The sequence below is a fragment of the Sinocyclocheilus anshuiensis genome, unplaced genomic scaffold, assembly GCF_001515605.1.
Source record: "Sinocyclocheilus anshuiensis isolate Anshui unplaced genomic scaffold, SAMN03320099.WGS_v1.1 scaffold234, whole genome shotgun sequence".
In the NCBI taxonomy this organism is placed as follows: Eukaryota; Metazoa; Chordata; class Actinopteri; order Cypriniformes; family Cyprinidae; genus Sinocyclocheilus; species Sinocyclocheilus anshuiensis.
In genome coordinates, this window is record NW_015544165.1 from 1,830,930 (window position 1) to 1,850,471 (window position 19,542).

At 37.1% G+C, this 19,542-nt stretch overlaps 3 protein-coding genes across 4 annotated transcripts in view; all 3 read left to right on the plus strand.

The window, feature by feature from the left end:
- Positions 1-273: 273 nt before the first annotated feature.
- LOC107695731 (ADP-ribosylation factor 3-like) lies at positions 274-2,488 on the plus strand. The gene is made up of 4 exons (XM_016495755.1): positions 274-428; positions 577-687; positions 1,536-1,660; positions 2,336-2,488. Exons 1-4 carry the CDS (start codon positions 281-283, stop codon positions 2,486-2,488), a joined length of 537 nt encoding a protein of 178 aa, XP_016351241.1. The 5' UTR covers positions 274-280.
- A 37-nt stretch (positions 2,489-2,525) lies between these two features.
- Positions 2,526-6,235, plus strand: LOC107695754 (ADP-ribosylation factor 3). Of its 2 annotated transcripts, XM_016495784.1 has the most exons (6): positions 2,533-2,560; positions 3,284-3,316; positions 3,699-3,865; positions 4,020-4,130; positions 4,979-5,103; positions 5,779-6,235. In XM_016495784.1, exons 3-6 carry the CDS (start codon positions 3,718-3,720, stop codon positions 5,938-5,940), a joined length of 546 nt encoding a protein of 181 aa, XP_016351270.1. In that variant the 5' UTR covers positions 2,533-2,560; positions 3,284-3,316; positions 3,699-3,717; the 3' UTR covers positions 5,941-6,235. The 2 variants fall into 2 exon arrangements, with proteins under 2 accessions (XP_016351271.1, XP_016351270.1); XM_016495785.1 differs by lacking the exon at positions 3,284-3,316 and having other exon boundaries at positions 2,526-2,560; positions 3,704-3,865.
- Positions 6,236-13,082: 6,847 nt separating this feature from the next.
- LOC107695732 (histone lysine demethylase PHF8) overlaps positions 13,083-19,542 on the plus strand; it is an 11,856-nt gene continuing 5,396 nt past the window's right edge. Inside the window, exons 1-14 of the mRNA XM_016495756.1 lie at positions 13,083-13,180; positions 13,287-13,372; positions 13,698-13,847; positions 13,959-14,100; positions 14,481-14,667; positions 14,808-14,970; positions 15,082-15,169; positions 15,257-15,363; positions 15,476-15,567; positions 17,370-17,459; positions 17,542-17,847; positions 18,126-18,217; positions 18,312-18,478; positions 18,641-18,726. Coding sequence (XP_016351242.1) covers positions 13,083-13,180; positions 13,287-13,372; positions 13,698-13,847; positions 13,959-14,100; positions 14,481-14,667; positions 14,808-14,970; positions 15,082-15,169; positions 15,257-15,363; positions 15,476-15,567; positions 17,370-17,459; positions 17,542-17,847; positions 18,126-18,217; positions 18,312-18,478; positions 18,641-18,726 — 1,854 coding nt within the window. The remainder of the gene's footprint in view (positions 13,181-13,286; positions 13,373-13,697; positions 13,848-13,958; positions 14,101-14,480; positions 14,668-14,807; positions 14,971-15,081; positions 15,170-15,256; positions 15,364-15,475; positions 15,568-17,369; positions 17,460-17,541; positions 17,848-18,125; positions 18,218-18,311; positions 18,479-18,640; positions 18,727-19,542) is intronic.

The following is a 19,542-nucleotide window of genomic DNA, read 5'->3' on the forward strand; positions in this document are numbered from 1 at the left end:
TGTGAAAGAAATATATTTTTTGATTTTGTCCAGCCATGGTTAAAGATCATAGATGTATTAATCATTAAAATTGCAGAAGGCTTTCTAGAAGATTTAAAAGAGGAACATTGGCATATTTGTAATGAATTAGATGGAGATAAGGGAGTACAATGTGGTAGCAAGTATTCTTTTTGAAAGGGCCAGTGTTTTAACTGGAGGTATGACAGTTGCAATTGTGTCAATTAAAAGAAACTGACCATAGATTTTCTCTTTTGATGTTGGTAAAGGCTAACCAGCTATCATGGGGAACATTTTTGGCAACCTTTTGAAGAGCCTCATTGGAAAAAAGGAGATGCGGATTTTGATGGTCGGGCTGGATGCAGCGGGGAAGACCACAATTTTGTACAAACTGAAGCTGGGAGAGATAGTGACTACCATTCCTACTATTGGTGAAGCACACTTTTAGACTTAAAGTGTTGAATTGCTTGGTTATTATTGTATTATTTTCCTCTTGTAAAGAGACAAAGGCATTGATGTCATGTTTTAAGAGTCTGGCCACTGTGTAATTTGTGTGCCATTTTGTTTTCTTGTTATTAGGTTTTAACGTGGAGACTGTTGAGTACAAAAATATCAGTTTTACAGTGTGGGATGTTGGTGGCCAGGACAAAATCCGACCTCTGTGGCGTCACTACTTCCAGAACACACAAGGTGAGAAGAGGACTCGTACACACACATACACACTCTAAAAACACAAACAGGATTTTGTATCAGACAGAGCCACGATGAATAGCCAACGGATGTGACATCAACTAAACCCTACTGGTATTTCAAAAGGAAATCTTTCTAAAGTTTGGGGTTGGTATATTTTTTATTTATTTTTTTTTAGAAAAATCTCATTCTCACCAAGGTTCCATTTATTTTATCAAAATTACAGTAAAATAAGTAAAATTGTAAAATATTATTACAATTTAAAATAGCTGTTTTCTATTGTAATACATTTAAAAATGTAATTTATTCCTGCGATGGTAAAGCTGAATTTTCAACAGCCATTACTCCACATCTCGTGATCCTTCAGAAATCATTCTAACATGCTGATTTGGTTCTCAAGAAACATTTCTTATTATCATCAACGTTGAAAACAGTTGTGCTGCTTATCATTTTTGTGGAAACGGTGATACATTTTTTCAGGATTCTTTGATGAACAGAAAGTTTACAGGAACAGCATTTATTTGAAACAGAAACCATTTGTAATATTATAAATATATTTACTGTCACTTTTAATCAATGTAAGGTGTCCCTGTTGATTAAAAATATGAATTCCTTAAAACAATGTACTGACCCCAAACCTGTTTCAATAGGAAATACATCAACACGGAAACAAAGAAAACAGTACTTCTCAAGTTTTATCATTTGATCTTTAATGCATCTTATTAATTTTGCAATGAAATTAGAATTAAGATCTCATATTGGGGTCCACAAGGGTCTTTATTTTTTCCTGTTATTAATCACTAACTTTCTATAACCACATTTCACATAATTTCCAATGTATTTTGAAGGTCTCATCTTTGTGGTGGACAGCAATGACCGTGAGCGAGTGAATGAAGCCAGAGAAGAGCTGATGAGGATGCTGGCTGAGGATGAACTGAGAGACGCTGTACTCCTTGTCTTTGCCAACAAGCAGGCAAGAGCTTCCGTGTTCTTTTGTTTTTTTCTTCAAATCAGAAACAGTTCATTGATGTTAGCATTGCATCTGCCGTCTACCCATTTTAAAGCAGCCCTAGTATGTGCCTCAGTTTCTGTAATGTATGTGTCGATTTGTTGAAGATGGAAACATAGCTGCTGTAACATTATGTATGGTTGTAGTTCGTTAGTTACAAGGGATTACTGTAGATGCTGAGGAATGATCAGAGCTCACGTTTGTAAGATAGAAAATTTCCCTCACTCTGTATGGCCTGTATGTGTTTGCCTCGTCTTCCAGATGGCAGAGGTGAAAGCAGGCTATTTTTGGGCTGGATGGGCTCTCTGATGATTTGGAGAACTCATTGCCAGCAGTGGTTGTTGAGGTCTGCCACTGATGTGTTGAGCAGTTTTGACCACCCGCTGAAGGTCTCTCTCTGATCTGATGATGTGCAGCTGCCGTATCTTAGTGAGAAGCAGTAGGTCATGATGCTCCCAACACTGAATCTGTAAAAGATCTCAAGAGAAATGGAGGCTTTTCAGTGTATGCAGGGATTCTAGACACTGGTTCCAGGAAAATGAGCTCATGAACTATGGGAAATCTTCTATGATGAGTGCATGCCATATGTATATAAATAGTAAGATATGTAGTTGTGTCTGTTTCTCTCTCACTCTCCAGGATCTGCCAAATGCCATGAATGCTGCAGAAATCACAGATAAGCTGGGTCTCCACTCCCTGCGCCATCGCAACTGGTACATCCAGGCCACTTGTGCCACCAGTGGAGACGGTTTATATGAGGGTCTGGACTGGCTGGTATCGCGAGATCTTTAACACTCTCCTGCCTATTCCGCTGGTATCGCGAGAGCGGAGTGACTTGAAATTATCCGGTTGTTGGTCTCCGAGGTGAGTAGGGATGTTGCAAAGCGTGAAAAAATATGGTGTAGACATTGTTGGTGTGTTGATATATGTTAAATGTTATTGATATTAAATAGCGGAGCAATTTATAATTTGTCAATATGCAGGCCCTTGCTGCTATAGGATGGTATCTCTACGTCGTGACAAAAATAAAAGGTGTTAGACGTTTAAACAGTATCACTGCCTGATGTGACATGCGCCGGTTTATCATAAGGCATTTCTGTTGGATTTAAATTGATACAAATCAACAGTCTCAGATTTTCTTTCATTTGCATACCATTTTATGGAGGATGAGGAATCTTTCTTCCTTACAGACACATTAAAAGAGTCACATCTCATGAATCTGTCGGACACATCTAATTCTGTCAGTCAACACCTAAAAGAAAGAAATACTTCATTAGTTATTCTAATATAGGTGTTTTAAATTTTGTATTTTGGAAAGCAATCATCATACTGGACTGGGTATTCCAGTAGATTTGTATTTTATATTACTGACTGATTTGTGTGTGTGTGTAAGTATATTGTTCTTGACTCAAATGTTCTGTACACATTTATTTAATCAGTGCATGATGACAGTTATGAATCATCTGAGATGCATTTGCAGACTAGCACTCTCACTGTACGGCTAGATCAAGATGACCTTACATTAACATGATATCACTGATATGTCCATGTGCTTTGGCTCTTTTTAAGGATTACATTTGTTTGCAGGTTGTCGTATCTTCTATATTTTCCCAATGCAAAGTAAGCTTTATTAGTAAAGTGTGCATATTGTTTTTCTGTACTGCTGCGTTAAAAAATTAAATTCTGGCAGTATTTACTCACCTGATGATTCATGTAGCCTACTCTGAAATGTGGTGCTTTCTGTGAAAGAAATATTATATTTTTTGATTTTGTCCAGCCACAGGCTGTAAAGATCATAGATGTATTTAATCATTAAAATTCCAGAAGGGTTTCTAGAAGATTTAAAAAGAGGAACATTGGCATATTTGTAATGAATTACAGAGAGTACAATGTTGTAGCAAGTGCTCTTTTTGAAAGGGTGAGTGTTTTAATTGGAGGTATAACAGTTGCGTGTGTCAATTTAAAAAAACAAATGACCATAGATGTTCTCTTTTTATATTAGTAAAGGCTAACCAACTATCATGGGGAACATTTTTGGCAACCTTTTGAAGAGCCTCATTGGAAAAAAGGAGATGCGGATTTTGATGGTCGGGCTGGATGCAGCGGGGAAGACCACAATTTTGTACAAACTGAAGCTGGGAGAGATAGTGACTACCATTCCTACTATTGGTGAAGCACATTTTTAGACTTTAAATGTTTAATCCCTTGATTATTATTGTATTATTTCCCTCTTAAATAGAGACAAAGGTCTTGATGTCATGTTTTACGAGTCTGGTCTCATAAGTGGTGTAATTTCTGTGCCATTGTGTTTTCTTGTTACTAGGTTTTAATGTGGAGACTGTTGAGTACAAAAATATCAGTTTTACAGTGTGGGATGTTGGTGGCCAGGACAAAATCCGACCTCTGTGGCGTCACTACTTCCAGAACACACAAGGTGAGAAGAGGACTCGTACACACACATACACACTCTAAAAACACAAACAGGATTTTGTATCAGACAGAGCCACGATGAATAGCCAACGGATGTGACATCAACTAAACCCTACTGGTATTTCAAAAGGAAATCTTTCTAAAGTTTGGGGTTGGTATATTTTTTATTTATTTTTTTTTAGAAAAATCTCATTCTCACCAAGGTTCCATTTATTTTATCAAAATTACAGTAAAATAAGTAAAATTGTAAAATATTATTACAATTTAAAATAGCTGTTTTCTATTGTAATACATTTAAAAATGTAATTTATTCCTGCGATGGTAAAGCTGAATTTTCAACAGCCATTACTCCACATCTCGTGATCCTTCAGAAATCATTCTAACATGCTGATTTGGTTCTCAAGAAACATTTCTTATTATCATCAACGTTGAAAACAGTTGTGCTGCTTATCATTTTTGTGGAAACGGTGATACATTTTTTCAGGATTCTTTGATGAACAGAAAGTTTACAGGAACAGCATTTATTTGAAACAGAAACCATTTGTAATATTATAAATATATTTACTGTCACTTTTAATCAATGTAAGGTGTCCCTGTTGATTAAAAATATGAATTCCTTAAAACAATGTACTGACCCCAAACCTGTTTCAATAGGAAATACATCAACACGGAAACAAAGAAAACAGTACTTCTCAAGTTTTATCATTTGATCTTTAATGCATCTTATTAATTTTGCAATGAAATTAGAATTAAGATCTCATATTGGGGTCCACAAGGGTCTTTATTTTTTCCTGTTATTAATCACTAACTTTCTATAACCACATTTCACATAATTTCCAATGTATTTTGAAGGTCTGATCTTCGTGGTGGACAGCAATGACCGTGAGCGAGTGAATGAAGCCAGAGAAGAGCTGATGAGGATGCTGGCTGAGGATGAACTGAGAGACGCTGTACTCCTTGTCTTTGCCAACAAGCAGGCAAGAGCTTCCGTGTTCTTTTGTTTTTTTCTTCAAATCAGAAACAGTTCATTGATGTTAGCATTGCATCTGCCGTCTACCCATTTTAAAGCAGCCCTAGTATGTGCCTCAGTTTCTGTAATGTATGTGTCGATTTGTTGAAGATGGAAACATAGCTGCTGTAACATTATGTATGGTTGTAGTTCGTTAGTTACAAGGGATTACTGTAGATGCTGAGGAATGATCAGAGCTCACGTTTGTAAGATAGAAAATTTCCCTCACTCTGTATGGCCTGTATGTGTTTGCCTCGTCTTCCAGATGGCAGAGGTGAAAGCAGGCTATTTTTGGGCTGGATGGGCTCTCTGATGATTTGGAGAACTCATTGCCAGCAGTGGTTGTTGAGGTCTGCCACTGATGTGTTGAGCAGTTTTGACCACCCGCTGAAGGTCTCTCTCTGATCTGATGATGTGCAGCTGCCGTATCTTAGTGAGAAGCAGTAGGTCATGATGCTCCCAACACTGAATCTGTAAAAGATCTCAAGAGAAATGGAGGCTTTTCAGTGTATGCAGGGATTCTAGACACTGGTTCCAGGAAAATGAGCTCATGAACTATGGGAAATCTTCTATGATGAGTGCATGCCATATGTATATAAATAGTAAGATATGTAGTTGTGTCTGTTTCTCTCTCACTCTCCAGGATCTGCCAAATGCCATGAATGCTGCAGAAATCACAGATAAGCTGGGTCTCCACTCCCTGCGCCATCGTAACTGGTACATCCAGGCCACTTGTGCCACCAGCGGAGATGGTCTATATGAGGGTCTGGACTGGTTGGCCAACCAGCTCAAGAACAAGAAATGAGAAGCAGAAGCAGACCGGATCCAAGAGGAGCCGGTGTGGGCGAAGAGTCACCTGAGTGGCAGCTCATCAGGGAGCACCAGTGGTTTCCAAGTTTCTTTCATTCTGTTTACAAGCTGAGACCAATAGGAGCCAGGCCATTTCAGACAGTGTAACCCCTCGCTATGTCCCACCTAACAGATCCGTGAGATGATTGGGGAAGCACCCATGATTCATATTCATATTTACTAGTGAAGATAGACATCTCAGTTTCTTGTGTCTCTACACTGTAAATGTATAAAAGACAGTAACGGGGAGTGAATGAAAAGCTTTTACTTATATTAATTCTGTGGGAGTAACTCTTAAATGCAGGTCATTTAAACTATATTAAATGCACTGATAGATGAGAAACCTGTTGATTCAGTTTCTCGAAATATTCAAATAAAATCAAGTGAAATGTTATTCAGAAGACAATGAAGAAACATGTTTTTTTGCTACAGTGGTGTTGTTTTGCTACTGAAAAGTAAATATGCATTGTGATTTATTATTAGCATATCAGCCAGACTTCATGACTGTCAGTGTTACAGACAAAGTGGTGATGATGCTCTTATTGCATGCATTCACACAATAACCAGTCTCTGCACAGGTTGCTGAGCAAGTTTTGGTTAGTGCTGGATGTAAATAGATCCGACTGTAGAGCTCGTGTCTTGGCATGCGCATTTGCAAACGATTAAATAGCACATTGTTCTGTGTACAAGAACTGTTTCTTTTGTGCTTATATTGTTCACTACCCAAGCTGCTGTTCTGTTGTGTAGCTAATTGCGTTTGTTTCACCCATTGTATCCGCTGCTCTTGCACGCTGTTCGTCTGTGTCGTGCCGTGTAGACATGCTCATAGACTGTGTCATTGCATTCGTGTTAGTTACTTTTTGCTAGTGTTGCATGGGCAGATCTGAGGAGCTGAACAAGAGTTGATCTCTTTAGCCCTGTGACTGGAAAGAGTGTCAAAGCGACTTTACAGTAGACGCAGGTACTAATAGACTCAAGTATTTATGGCTGTGTGTGTATGCTCATGAATGACTAAGTGACACGCTTAATAAAGTATGCACTTAGATAATTTAATGTGAATATCTATTATTTGTTGTAGTCCTGTGTCCATACACTCTTAAAAATGCTGGGTTAAATACAACCCAGCACTGGGTAAAATGTGGACAAACCCAGGGATTGGGTTGTTTTCAACCAACGGTTGAACTCAACCTTCTGGGCAGTAACCCAACCGCTGGGTCAAAACAACCCAATCCCTGGGTTTGTCCACATTTTACCCAGTGCTGGGTTGTATTTAACCCAGCATTTTTTAGAGTGTACATTTTTTTATTTATGTTCCTTGCATTGAGATACTAGAGAAAATTCTGCAAGCATTAAAATCATGTTGCCTAAAAACAATGTTTAAAAATGTTTTTCCAACTTTGCATCTGAACAAACAGTCATTTTTTAATTATCCATTCTTCCATTTATCCATTTAGGCATCAATTTAGCTTTACAGCTTTAGTTTTAGCTTTAACTAAAACTGAAACTATTTAAAAAATCATTTTTGTTAATTAAAACTAATATTAAATAAAATATAAATATTACAACAAATTTAACAATTTAGACATTTGGCAACTAACTGAAATAAATACTAAAATTACTTAAAAGTTAATTAAAGCTTATAAGCTAGTTAAAACCTAATAATAAAAAAAGCAACAAAAGCACATTACAAAATTAAAACTGAAAATCCAAAAAAGAAAAGATAAAATTCAAAATATTAATAAATACTATATTAGTATATAAATAATACTAGAATAACACTGTTGTCAACTAGGCTTTTTCAGTTATTACACTCCAAAATGTTTAAATATGGTCATATAATTAAATATATATTAAGCAATACCAAATAGTTTACTTGTGTCTTTTTATAAACAATACTAGATAATATTTCATCAAATCATTACCTTCAGCGTATTATAGTATTTATTATTTATATTTTGAATTAGCTTTTATTTTATATTTTCAGTTTTCATTTTAGTTTTAGTTCAAGTTTATTAAATTTGTCATGCGCTTTTGTCATCTTTATTATTCTTTTTTGCTTTTTTAATGTCCATTTACGTTGTAGTAATTTTAGTACTTAAAATTATTTCAGCTTGCCAAAGCAAAATGTCAGTTTTTTTTTCTTTAAATCTTTTCTAAATTATTTTAGTTCTAAACATTTTTTACATATAGGCCTGATAATTATATATAATTTTGATGATGATTTTAACAGTTTCGTTTTGGCTAACAATAACAACACTGATTCCCTTAAATCAAAGTCAGAAGTATTTATGTATATGACAGGTGCTTGTGCTCCACAAAGTAAAAATTATGGGAAAAACAACACGTAACACAACAAAACCACTCAAGTCTTTCAGAACCAGCCAAGTCTTTATAACAAAAATGAACCCACATGCCTGATGAAGTTCATCTACTATAATTGCTTCCATTCTGGAATCTTTTTTTTTTCTTCCAGAATTCGGTTTACACACATGGCTTAGTCGCTTCAGTCATTCAGCGGTTTGGTGTGCAATTATAACATTTGTTTCTGCATTCTGATAACTTTTATCAGACACCACAGAATGTGATAAATCTTATCTTTGTGTGGTTTGTGAAAATTTCATAGAGTGTACTGAAAGCACTTCATCTGCTCTGTGTGAACACTTACGGCTCTTAGACTCAGAAAAGCCTAGAAATAATAAGAAGGGAAGTCTGTTTGTTTAGCAAGATGCCCAGTACCTCACTCCCTTATTCTGTGGCAAATCCCACACACCTCCCTGCCTGCCCTCACAGTGTGTGTCTCCAGGGGCATGACAGCAGTATGTGGATCAGGGCTGCTCCCTGGGTTGCCAGCCCCAATGGCCCCCTGCAGGCCGTTCATAATAGCGGCACCATGGCGGGTGCCATAGCTGGGATTCCCTCCCGTAACCGGGGCGCCCTAGCCCAGGGCACAGACTCACTGGCAGCAATGCTGCAATCAATTCATCAATCTGTGATGGGAGCGGCGACCACTGAAGCCAGGCCATGACCACCAGCAATGAGGCTAAGAAGCAGGACTGGAGAAATCAGGAGCTGGATGGCGTACAGCTGATTATTTAGGGGTCTGATATTCAGTCATAGCACACGGGCATAATGAGAGTTTTTTTCACTTTGGGAAGGTTCTCAAAAAGTTGAAATGACTACATGGATTGTCAAGCATGAACAAGCAAGTACACACACACTTGAACACAATAATGTTACATTTGGAGTGAGGCAGGGCTGTAGCCAGAAACATTGAAGGGAACACATCGACTTCAGATTAGTGGCTGATCAATATGGCTTTTCAATGACAATTGTTTTTTCCCCCCCCTTATCTTGAATATTTGATTACTTCCTCCAAAATTTTAAAAGTAGCAAACATTAAAAAAAAGTTGTTGTTGTTATTATTAAAAGTAGTAGTAGTAGTAGTAGTAGCAAATGCAAAAATGTAAAATAATAATAACAATAATAATCACTAAAACACTAAATAAACACTAAAAAAGAAAACATTGTATAATAATAATTGTATAAAAAATGATACAAAAAAATATATACAATATAAAAATACAAAAAATTGTATAATTATTCTAATAAATAATAAGTAGGCTAGTTTTTCTTATTCAAACTGTATCAAACACTCAAAAAAGTAAAATAACAAAAACAACAATGACAAAAGAATGCTTGCTTATTCAAACAGGGAAAAACACAAAAAAATAAATAAAAGCTTATTCATAACCAAGAAGTCCACTGAAATGGGTCAAAATGTGGTGTGATAATATACCAGGGAAATGTAAGTGATTATTAAGTGGTTATTATTACTGTCAGTTTAAATCTTTGTCTGTATACCCTCAAAGTGACCATTATAACTGTACAGTACCAAATAAACTCGAACCGATGAAGATTGACGTTTTCGCAACATCCTTCATCATTTAGCTGATGTCTCCATCTGCTGGACAACCAAACGTAGCGTTACGTCCGTCTTCCAAGTCAAGTCAAGTCACTTTTATTAATATAACGCTTTATACAATACAGAGTGTGTCAAAGCAGCTTTGCAGTGACAAACAGGAAAATAGTTTTCCAATAATGCAAGAGGACAATAACAAAACAGTCAATTTTTAAGTTAAAGTCAGTTCATTGTTGATTCAGTGATGCCATCATCCAGTTTACCTCTCTTCCAATAGTGTTTGTGCAATCAAGCCGACAATATTGCCAGAAATTACTCGTCTCCAACAAAGCAAGCCACTCCTCAATGGGCTCATATTTATTTTGCTCTATTTTGCTTAAAATCTACCACGTAGTAACTACCGCATGCATTGAGCTTTACTGAAGACAGGATATAACAGCCCTTCAGAAAACTTACCTTGGCTTTACCCAATGTAGTGCAAGCACTGTCACCAATAGTTTTACTTTTCTTTTTGTTTTCATTTTTGAAAAACTTGTTGTCTTTGCTGTTTACCTCACATTAGGCTATGGAGGCTCTCTTTTATTTATTTATTTATTTGATTCCTCAGTGTTTGCTAAGCGTTCTGTAATTTATTAGTCGGTATATAATACAGCATGTGGTGTGTGCCATGCCTCATCTTATTCGTTTTTGTTAATAAACGTATTGTAAGCTAGTTTGTCATTGTATCTTACTGATTTATTGTTGTTGTGCTTTTTGATTAAGAATAACAAATGAATCCATCTTTTGTTTTAGTCTTAAAAAATGAAAGGTGTGTAGATGTATGCAAAACAGTGACAAAAAGATCGCGAAGTCGAAAGTGAAAGCATCCGAAGCCCGCGGCTTAACACAGCGAAAGAGAAACTCCCATTCACAAAATTCAAATCACAAATAATACTACTGATGATAAAGAACGTGTTGAATGTTAACCACTTTCGTTTCCATATAACTATAAACTATGATAAAAGTTCATCAGCATGCATTGAATAATCCCATGTTGTAGCGCAAAAAATAAATAAATATTGCGACCAAATCACATGCTCGTGCGACCAGCTGTGAAAGTTAGTTGCAAAATAGCGACCAGTGGGAGGAATGAGTCTGGAGCCCTGACTATATGTAAACAAAGTAATAGCAATAAAACTATGGAAACTGCAGTAAAAACTTTGCCAGTAACGTAGTAGATTCATACAGTCAGATTCAGATAAACAAACCCTGGGATTTGTACAGTTTCTACATTTGTGTAGGCTATTTATTTTGTATTAAACAGATTTTTTTTTGCTTTATAAGCTTTGTTGAACTTACATGAAGTGAGGAGCTTTGCATTGTTATAAACAAACAAACAAACAAACAGTTATTTCTATATTTTAGGCTATTTTTTTGATAACAAAGCTTTTTTTTTTTTAAAGAAACTAGATACATTGAGCTAACCATGTGTGATGAGGAGCTATCCATGGTGTTACATTTGGTTAATGTACAAGAACCACTGCTAAAGTCAATCTTATAGTGAGTATAGTGGCTATGAAATAGTGTTTTGGAGTATACATGCTCATCTGAAGTCTCTGCCGTCCATACCGACATACGAAGCAATTTTATTGTTCCCTCTCCCGCAGACAGTGGTCGCTGCACGGCGCATTGGGATGGATCTATAGCACGGGAAATCGCTGCGTTATGAATTTCATAAAATCTTTGCTTTTCAGCTGTGGACTGTATTCTTTCGAGATCTTGCCAGATTTGTTTATTCACTCTCCTCTGTTAAATACGTAATAACGGAAGAAGTGTACGGTTTTTAGAAAACATCTTGTTGTTTGTAAAGCAGGCCGCTCAGGCCTCGGAGTTTCCTAATATTTTGTCCGGCATGTTGCGCGCGGCCCACGGGATACTCGCGGCTTTTCTCACCCGGTAAGACCCGTTAGCGCCGTTCGAAACAGCGCGCGCTGCAACAAGTTCTTTTGTTTTGCTATGGGTCGTATGATCCCAACCTCCATGTTTCATATTTTAGCTACATTTGAGTTAAGATTAGTGAGCTTGCTCAGTAACGTATCGTTGTTGGATTGTAAACACAAAGATTAGGCAGATTCACGTAGTTAGACGTTGACGAGCATGCTATGTTATTAGCAGCTAAGCTAGCAACTAGCTCTTATGGTTCAACAAACAGTTTTCTGCTATCACAGACCCCGTTGCTAAATCAAAAACATTTCTTTTTAAATTAACAAATCCAGTGGACACAGTGAAATTAATTGTGCATTGCATATAATAGCTTTTATACTTAGCATTGTCCAAGTGTAAACTCTGCAGCTCTGAGCTATGTGAATTAAGTATAAACACAAAGATGAGTAGTTACTGTTTATGTTATTACTTTATTTATATGATTATGAATTACTTTTAAGGGGTCGCTTTCATAAATGTGCGGTTTATACAACTATAATGCATAAATGTGTATAAAAGTGACTCGCATCTCAAAAACCTCTCTAGATCTAACCCGAAGTAAATGAATATCAGGACAGGACCATATAGTCTAGGCACAGATGGTTTAGGGATGATGTTTAATAATTTGATCTTAAAATATATAATAATAACAGTTTTCGTGCTTTTGTCTTTATTGTATGAAGTCTTATGTTAGAATGAATAGAAACTTGCTTCGATGGAGTCTCTTGACCATAATAAAGGCGGCAGGTGCATGGATGTAGAACTTAAGCTAACCAAATGAAGCGGGTAACTGCTGACTGATCCTATTGGACAGACATAAAAACAAATTGTAGTTTAGAGTGCATGTAGTGTTATTTTCATTGCAGTTTGTGAATGATCATAATTCATTTTTCTCAGCTAATTGTCCTCCACTCTGTCAACCAGGTGCCGAACCATGGTATCCACCTAGTCCCCGGTTTGACTGCAGTGGTCGTAGTAGCGACGCATTTCTCATCTACGATTGACTGAGAGCTGTTGTCACTGCCAGCATACTTCTTATACAACACTCTACTGTGAATACAGCAGTCTTGACAGCATTGCAAGCTGATTGGTGAACCACTCTGAAGTGAAGCTGACTCTCGACATAGGCAACTAAGTGAACTGTGGTCCCCAAACAGAAGCAATACCATATTACAAGACTTTTTTTTACGTTGACATATTTGGCCAGAGACTTTACAATGGCATCTGTTCCAGTTTACTGCCTATGCCGTCTCCCTTACGATGTCACCCGGTTCATGATTGAGTGTGATGTTTGTCAGGACTGGTTTCATGGCAGGTGAAGTTGCATTTTGTAAATTATAATTGAAAGCCAAATTGAAATCACCTTTATGGTGTATATGATGTTATTTGTTAGCAATTGTAATTTTTTCTTCTTCTTGTAGTTGTGTTGGTGTGGAGGAAGACAAAGCGGCAGATATTGACCTGTATCACTGTCCTAACTGCCAGGTGACACATGGACCCTCTGTCAGTAAGTGCATACTGCATAATACTGCATAATAACTGGCATTTTGTTGATTTGTAGATGAAATGCATTTTTTTTTCTGAAAGATTTGTTTTATTTTCATAAAAAAAATCACTATCTTAAGAGTGCTGGGATAACTCTGACTTCATGTGTTTTTGCTATAAGTTTGATTGCATCATATAATAATTGCTGTTAATATATGATTCACACCATTCAGCTTTGGCTAGCAATCTGTGGTGTTATTGGATTTTTAAAAGTTGTTTGAAAGATGATGAGTATGCTGGAAAACGTATTTGACATTTTATTTGTTTGTGTTTAAGTGCTGATGAAGTCCTGCTGAAGCCGACTGGGACCCAGCTCACGGTTGAGTTTCTAGAGGAGCGCTCCTTTAGCGTCCCAGTCCTGGTCCTCAGGAAGGATGGTCTGGGCATGAATTTGCCCCCATCATCTTTCTCTGTGTCAGATATAGAGCATTATATTGGTAAATAACTCTAATCACATCTGCATTGCCATGCTATGCTACTTTTTCAGTAGTATGTTTGTGAAAAGTTATTTTTAGATGGGAATGTAATGTTTTACTATTGCTTTATAGGTTCTGACAAGGAAATTGATGTGATTGATGTCAGCCGCCAAGCAGACCTGAAGATGAAACTGGGAGAGTTTGTCGAGTACTACAACAGCCCAAACAGAGACAGAGTGCTCAATGTGATCAGCTTAGAGTTCTCAGACACCAGGTGCAAAGTCACATCTACAAATGTCCATCTGAATGTGTACGACTGTAGCAGTGGTGCTTTGAAGTCATCATGAAATGAAAATTCACCCTTTGTTGATCTTATTGTGATTGAATCATCCATAAACCCTGCCCTTTTCTTACAATCAACCACAAGCTAGAGTTCAGATCTGCTTCTGTCCATTCAACAACCAATCGATTAATTAAGTCCTTGCCCTGCATTTTTCTTGATAATCGGTTTCACTTAAATGTATGTCACAATACAGAAGAAAAGATTTGTTTCTATTTCCGTTACATAACAACTTCAAAGGGGTTCGAAGGTGCAACTTTTCTAAGAGGATTTAACCTTGCAAACTGTCTTATATTCTTTGTCCCCTTTGGTAGGTTGTCAAATCTAGTGGAGACACCAAAGATTGTGAGGAAGCTGTCATGGGTGGAGAACCTCTGGCCTGAGGAGTCTATTTTTGAGAGGCCTAATGTGCAGAAATACTGCCTGATGGGAGTGAAGGACAGTTACACAGACTTTCACATTGACTTTGGTGGAACTTCTGTGTGGTACCATGTACTCCGGGTTAGTTGTTTTCTATAAGTCATGCAGTGGAAAATAGTAGAGAAAGCAGAGAATGACTCTGTATTTCATTACTTCAGAAAGCATCATGCTTTGTCCTCCAGACGAAAGTGGTCTTATGTATTTCTTTTTATACATGTCAGGGTGAGAAGATCTTTTACCTCATTCGTCCCACTGCTGCTAACCTGTCGCTTTTTGAGCGCTGGAGTTCATCCTCCAATCAGAATGAGCTGTTCTTTGGGGACCAGGTAGACATGTGCTACAAATGTTCACTAAAGCAAGGAAACACCCTCTTCATCCCAACAGGTACTATCTCTGTTTCTGCCAGGAGTTAGATGTTTTGATATCTCATGTGACTGAGAAATTACAATTAGATCAATAATGGTGATTCTTTGTGCGATAATTATCTGCTGTCAGGGTGGATTCATGCTGTTCTGACCCCTGTGGACTGTTTGGCATTTGGGGGAAATTTTCTACACAGCCTCAACATTGACATGCAGCTTCGGTGAGATGATGCTTCTGTTTGTCTCCTTAATAGTATTGTATTGTACTGGGCTTTTTCATTGGTCATTCTTTTCTTTTTTTCTATCAGAGCGTATGAAATAGAAAAGCGACTGAGCACAGCAGACTTGTTCAGGTTTCCAAACTTTGAGACCGTGTGCTGGTATGTTGGCAAGCACCTGCTGGACACCTTCAGAGGTGAGGTTTCTCCTCATAAAGCAAATGGCTCTCTTTTTTTACTGCTTATTTTTGTTTTAGTACAGCATTCTTTCATGTACTTTAATTTTTCTGTTTTTCCAATCTGCTTTAGGTCTAAGAGAGAATCGACGGCATCCTGCCACATACTTGGTCCATGGAGCCAAAGCTCTCAATAATGCTTTCCGCAGCTGGACACGGAAGGAAGTAAGTTTAATTATGTTATATGTAGGAGTGGTGATTAATAGGGTATATATTAGGGGTTGCACGACTACTGATTTCTGATAGTCGATTTCTTATTTAAAAAATACTCGAGTTACTCGTGGTTCATGCTACTGTAAATGAAAAGACATGAAATAGTTATTATCAATAACACTTATTAATTCATAGCCTCATGCAACAATTACATATGTAAATTGTCAAAACATTATAATTATGACATTACATATTTTAATTTTCATGTAACAGCCAATATTTGTATCTGTATTTGTATCTGTAACAATCACAAAATTATTCGTATCTGCGTTCAGATAAAACCAGGTGGAACATCGTACAGTTACTTGATAAGACCGTTATGACTATCTTTTTTTTCATAGTTATCACTGAACAAGTATGCCGTGTTAAAAGAAAACATGTAGGCCTAGTAGAACATGTATCTGTATCTAAGTTGATTATTAGCCTACTCTTGAGAGAGAGCTGGTTTGGTTTTTGAGAGACTGAGACACACAGAGATGGCAACGCGGCTGTTTGATTGGTGAGCGCGCTGTGCTTATTCCATTCATTCATATCATATCATATAAGGTTTAAATCATTGCCGTTTAAATATATACAAATAATAGAATGTGTATGATGTATTATTATAGGTGATATTGCTCTTGCCAAGCTCTGATTTCCAAGATGCACGGAGAGGCAACAGCAATGCGGTGTTTGATTTGCGCTCTTTTCATTCATAAAGTTTACATTCATTCACTTCACACTCTATTGCGTGACTTTAGAGGTCTGTGTATAATATTGCGCTGATCCCCTGGCTCAACTGTTATCTAGCAAACACCAGACTGTGGCAGCCTCAGCCGAATTTTCAGGCAGAATTATTCCTTGTCCGTTATTCGTTTTTGAAGCCATTATCCGTGCCATTCCGAATAAGGTATTCGGCTTCGGGCACACCCCTAATTATTACATTACATATTTTAATTTTACATGCAACATAGATAAAGTCATAGAAAGTAACAGCTACACGCAAAATTGTAATCCTAAAATTCACGTTGTACTTGCAAACTTAAGGTTAATGCATGCTCGAGTAGTCGATTCTTTCCGACAGTGCTGACTAGTGGTTGAAGTAGTCGATCACTCGACTACTCGACTAGTCTATGCAAGCCCTAGTATATATGATATATTTGTATATTTAAAGTCAAGTGGAAAAAAACATTCAGTTGATTTTCATTTCCTTGAATCAGTTAAAAGTGTTTCAGTGAGTTTATTCAAAACTGTAATTCAGTAATTCATTTGCATCATTACTCTAAAATGTTCACTAAAAACCTCATGTAAATATAGGTTGATTTAATATTGCTGTTAATTGGAGAATGTAAATGAAAATAATGAAATATATTTTCCTTGTGTTCATTTAGTGAAAAAGTAATTGGCAACCCAGATTTTACAGTTTTACTTGTAATTTTTAATACATGTATTACTATGTAATTGGTTTGACTGAAATGTTTTTAAATTTATTGGGAAAAAAACACCCTTTTGAATATTAGATTTATATAGAATTTTGTCAAAAGGCTAAAAAACATAGAAGAATTTGAGATATTTTATATCTATCTTGAATGGTATGCTAAAGATTTCAAATATTTGTCTTTACATTGTTGTCTACCATCATAAATTGCTTCATTGCAGTGATGAGACAGAGTTTATATTTGTTGTTTTGTGAATATATATATATATAAATATATAAATAAATAAATGTATATATATAATTATTTGTTTTTAATTTATTTTTCCCCCCTTCTCAGTCCCTGGCTGAACATGAACAAGAGATACCAGAGACTATAAAGACCCAGCAGCTAGTGAAGGATCTGGCCAAGGAGATACGCCTAGTTGAGGTGAGAGTAGCTCTGGGTTAGATTTCAAAGAAAAAAATCAAGTAATTTTTGTCTTGCATATGAATTTGTGTCTCTTTTGCAGGATATCTTCCAGCAGAACATCGGCAGGAGTGGGACACCATTTGGTGGCTCTCAGGGTCTTCCCTCTCCTCACCCCAAAGCTCCATTAAACACATCCCTCACTTTTGGCCAGCACCCCGGTAAAAAGAGAGGTCCCAAGCCGAAGGATGGATTTGGAGGAGGGGGTGTAGGCCTTCCAGGAGCTAAGAAAAAAAGCCAAAAAGGCAAAGAGATAAAAACAGAAGCTGGAGAGCTGGACCTGCTGGAGATTCATACTAAACACACGCTCAAGAAGTTCCAGCCAGGGTGCAAAGTAAAAAAGAGCAAGGTAGAGTTTACAATACATTTATTAACCATTATTATGTTTATAAAATTATCATTCAAAAGTTTGGGGTCAGTATGATTTTTTTTTGTTTTAAAGAAAGTAATAATGTTATTCAGTAAACATGCATCCAGTTGATCAAAAGTGACAGAAAGACATTTAATGTTACAAAAGATTTCTATTTTGAATAAATGCTGTTCTTTTGAACATGAGAAAAACTAGTGCTGTTATGTTATACTTTTGCCTAATATCATCATTGTAAAGAATATAATTTGGCTTTTCAGCTTGAGCTGCCTAATGACTGTCTAGAAGATTTTGAAGAGAAGATCAACAAGAGCAAGCTTAAGCTTGTGCTGACTAATGGAAAGATACAAGGGTAAAACCGTTATCTTCACCCATTTCCCTGAAAAGAGTTCTTAATGTAATGTGATGACACTTATTTTTAATACCTCTTCTTCTTCCTCTCTTAGGAAGAAGGGTCGTGCTGGCAGTGCAAATGGAGCCGGGAGTTCACTTCAACAGTTCCAGACCCACATGGCTACTTTGTCTGACTTTGACTCAGAAGACGAGCTTCAGATTGATGAAACCCCTCCACCTCGCCGTAGACCGTCTCTACCTAGCAAGAAGAAATTAGCTGGTAAAAGATTTCTCCCATTTATTGATTATGCTTTCATGATTTCTTTGTTTCTGCATCATTTACTCACCTTTATATCATTCAAAACCCTTAAGACTTACTTTTAAATTTAATAACAGTAATATGTTGGTGCGGACTAATACTTCGCTCAATGGTCTCATAAAGGTCTACCAAGGAAACTACCTCGGGCCAAACCATGCAGCGACCCTCACAGAATCCGTGAGCCAGGAGAAGTGGACTTTGATATTGAGGTATGCAAGTCTCTTAGGCCTCGTTTACGCTGCAGGTCTACATCTGCAGTGTAGATCTCGTTTACACTTGCCTATATCCGATTTTTTTGGCTGTCCGTTTACACGTTCTTTCAATTGTGACCCATATCCGATTCATGTCTTTACACTACCATCTGAAACATCGCGCATGCGTTGTTGTCATTTACCGCCTCCACATGTGCTTCCTCCTGAGAATAATGTGACCTGTGCTGACAAAACGAGTCACAATGAGCAATTAAAAAAAATGACATTCTCCATTAAAAGACCTAGAGCCCTGCATTTCGGGCCTGTTTGAGGCTTCTCCTTATTTTTATATTTTAGACATCCATCAATTAGGCTAGTGATGAAAAAATTGCTTCGCTGGTGGAAACAACACGAGACTGTGCTACCGCGACTGTCAAGAGCGGCTCAACGGTGTTTAGTGTCCCGCAGCAGCAGTATGTATGGTGCGTGCCGTCAGCGCAGCTGAACAGTTCTGCGTTCAAATGCAAGCAATAGGCTTAAGCTTGCCGCAAAGCACCGGCAAAAGTAATTACCATGAATGTGTCGGGGGAAATAGTAAGGAGATATTTGAATTATTTACTAATAAACTAGTGTTTTCTGAGTCGGTGTCGCAAGGATGAAGTTGCCGATCCTGACTCGCCATCTCCTCATTAAACGCGCCTTTAGAGTTTTTGTTTTTGATTTGTTTTATTTCGTTTAGTAATTTAAAGCTTTCTATAGATATATTTATCATGTCTGTGAGACATGTATTTGCTGAGTTTTGGTTCATTTTTGTGAAGCGCTCCTGTTCAAGAC

Bases quoted from the DNA above. Each gene is read 5' to 3' on its own strand.
- LOC107695754 (XM_016495785.1), top strand. From the start codon at position 3,718: ATGGGGAACATTTTTGGCAACCTTTTGAAGAGCCTCATTGGAAAAAAG. The intron at 3,866-4,019 runs GTGAAGCACATT...TCTTGTTACTAG, and splicing joins GACTACCATTCCTACTATTG to GTTTTAATGTGGAGACTGTT. The intron at 5,104-5,778 runs GCAAGAGCTTCC...CTCACTCTCCAG, and splicing joins TTGTCTTTGCCAACAAGCAG to GATCTGCCAAATGCCATGAA.
- LOC107695731 (XM_016495755.1), top strand. From the start codon at position 281: ATGGGGAACATTTTTGGCAACCTTTTGAAGAGCCTCATTGGAAAAAAG. The intron at 688-1,535 runs GTGAGAAGAGGA...TGTATTTTGAAG, and splicing joins CTACTTCCAGAACACACAAG to GTCTCATCTTTGTGGTGGAC. The intron at 1,661-2,335 runs GCAAGAGCTTCC...CTCACTCTCCAG, and splicing joins TTGTCTTTGCCAACAAGCAG to GATCTGCCAAATGCCATGAA.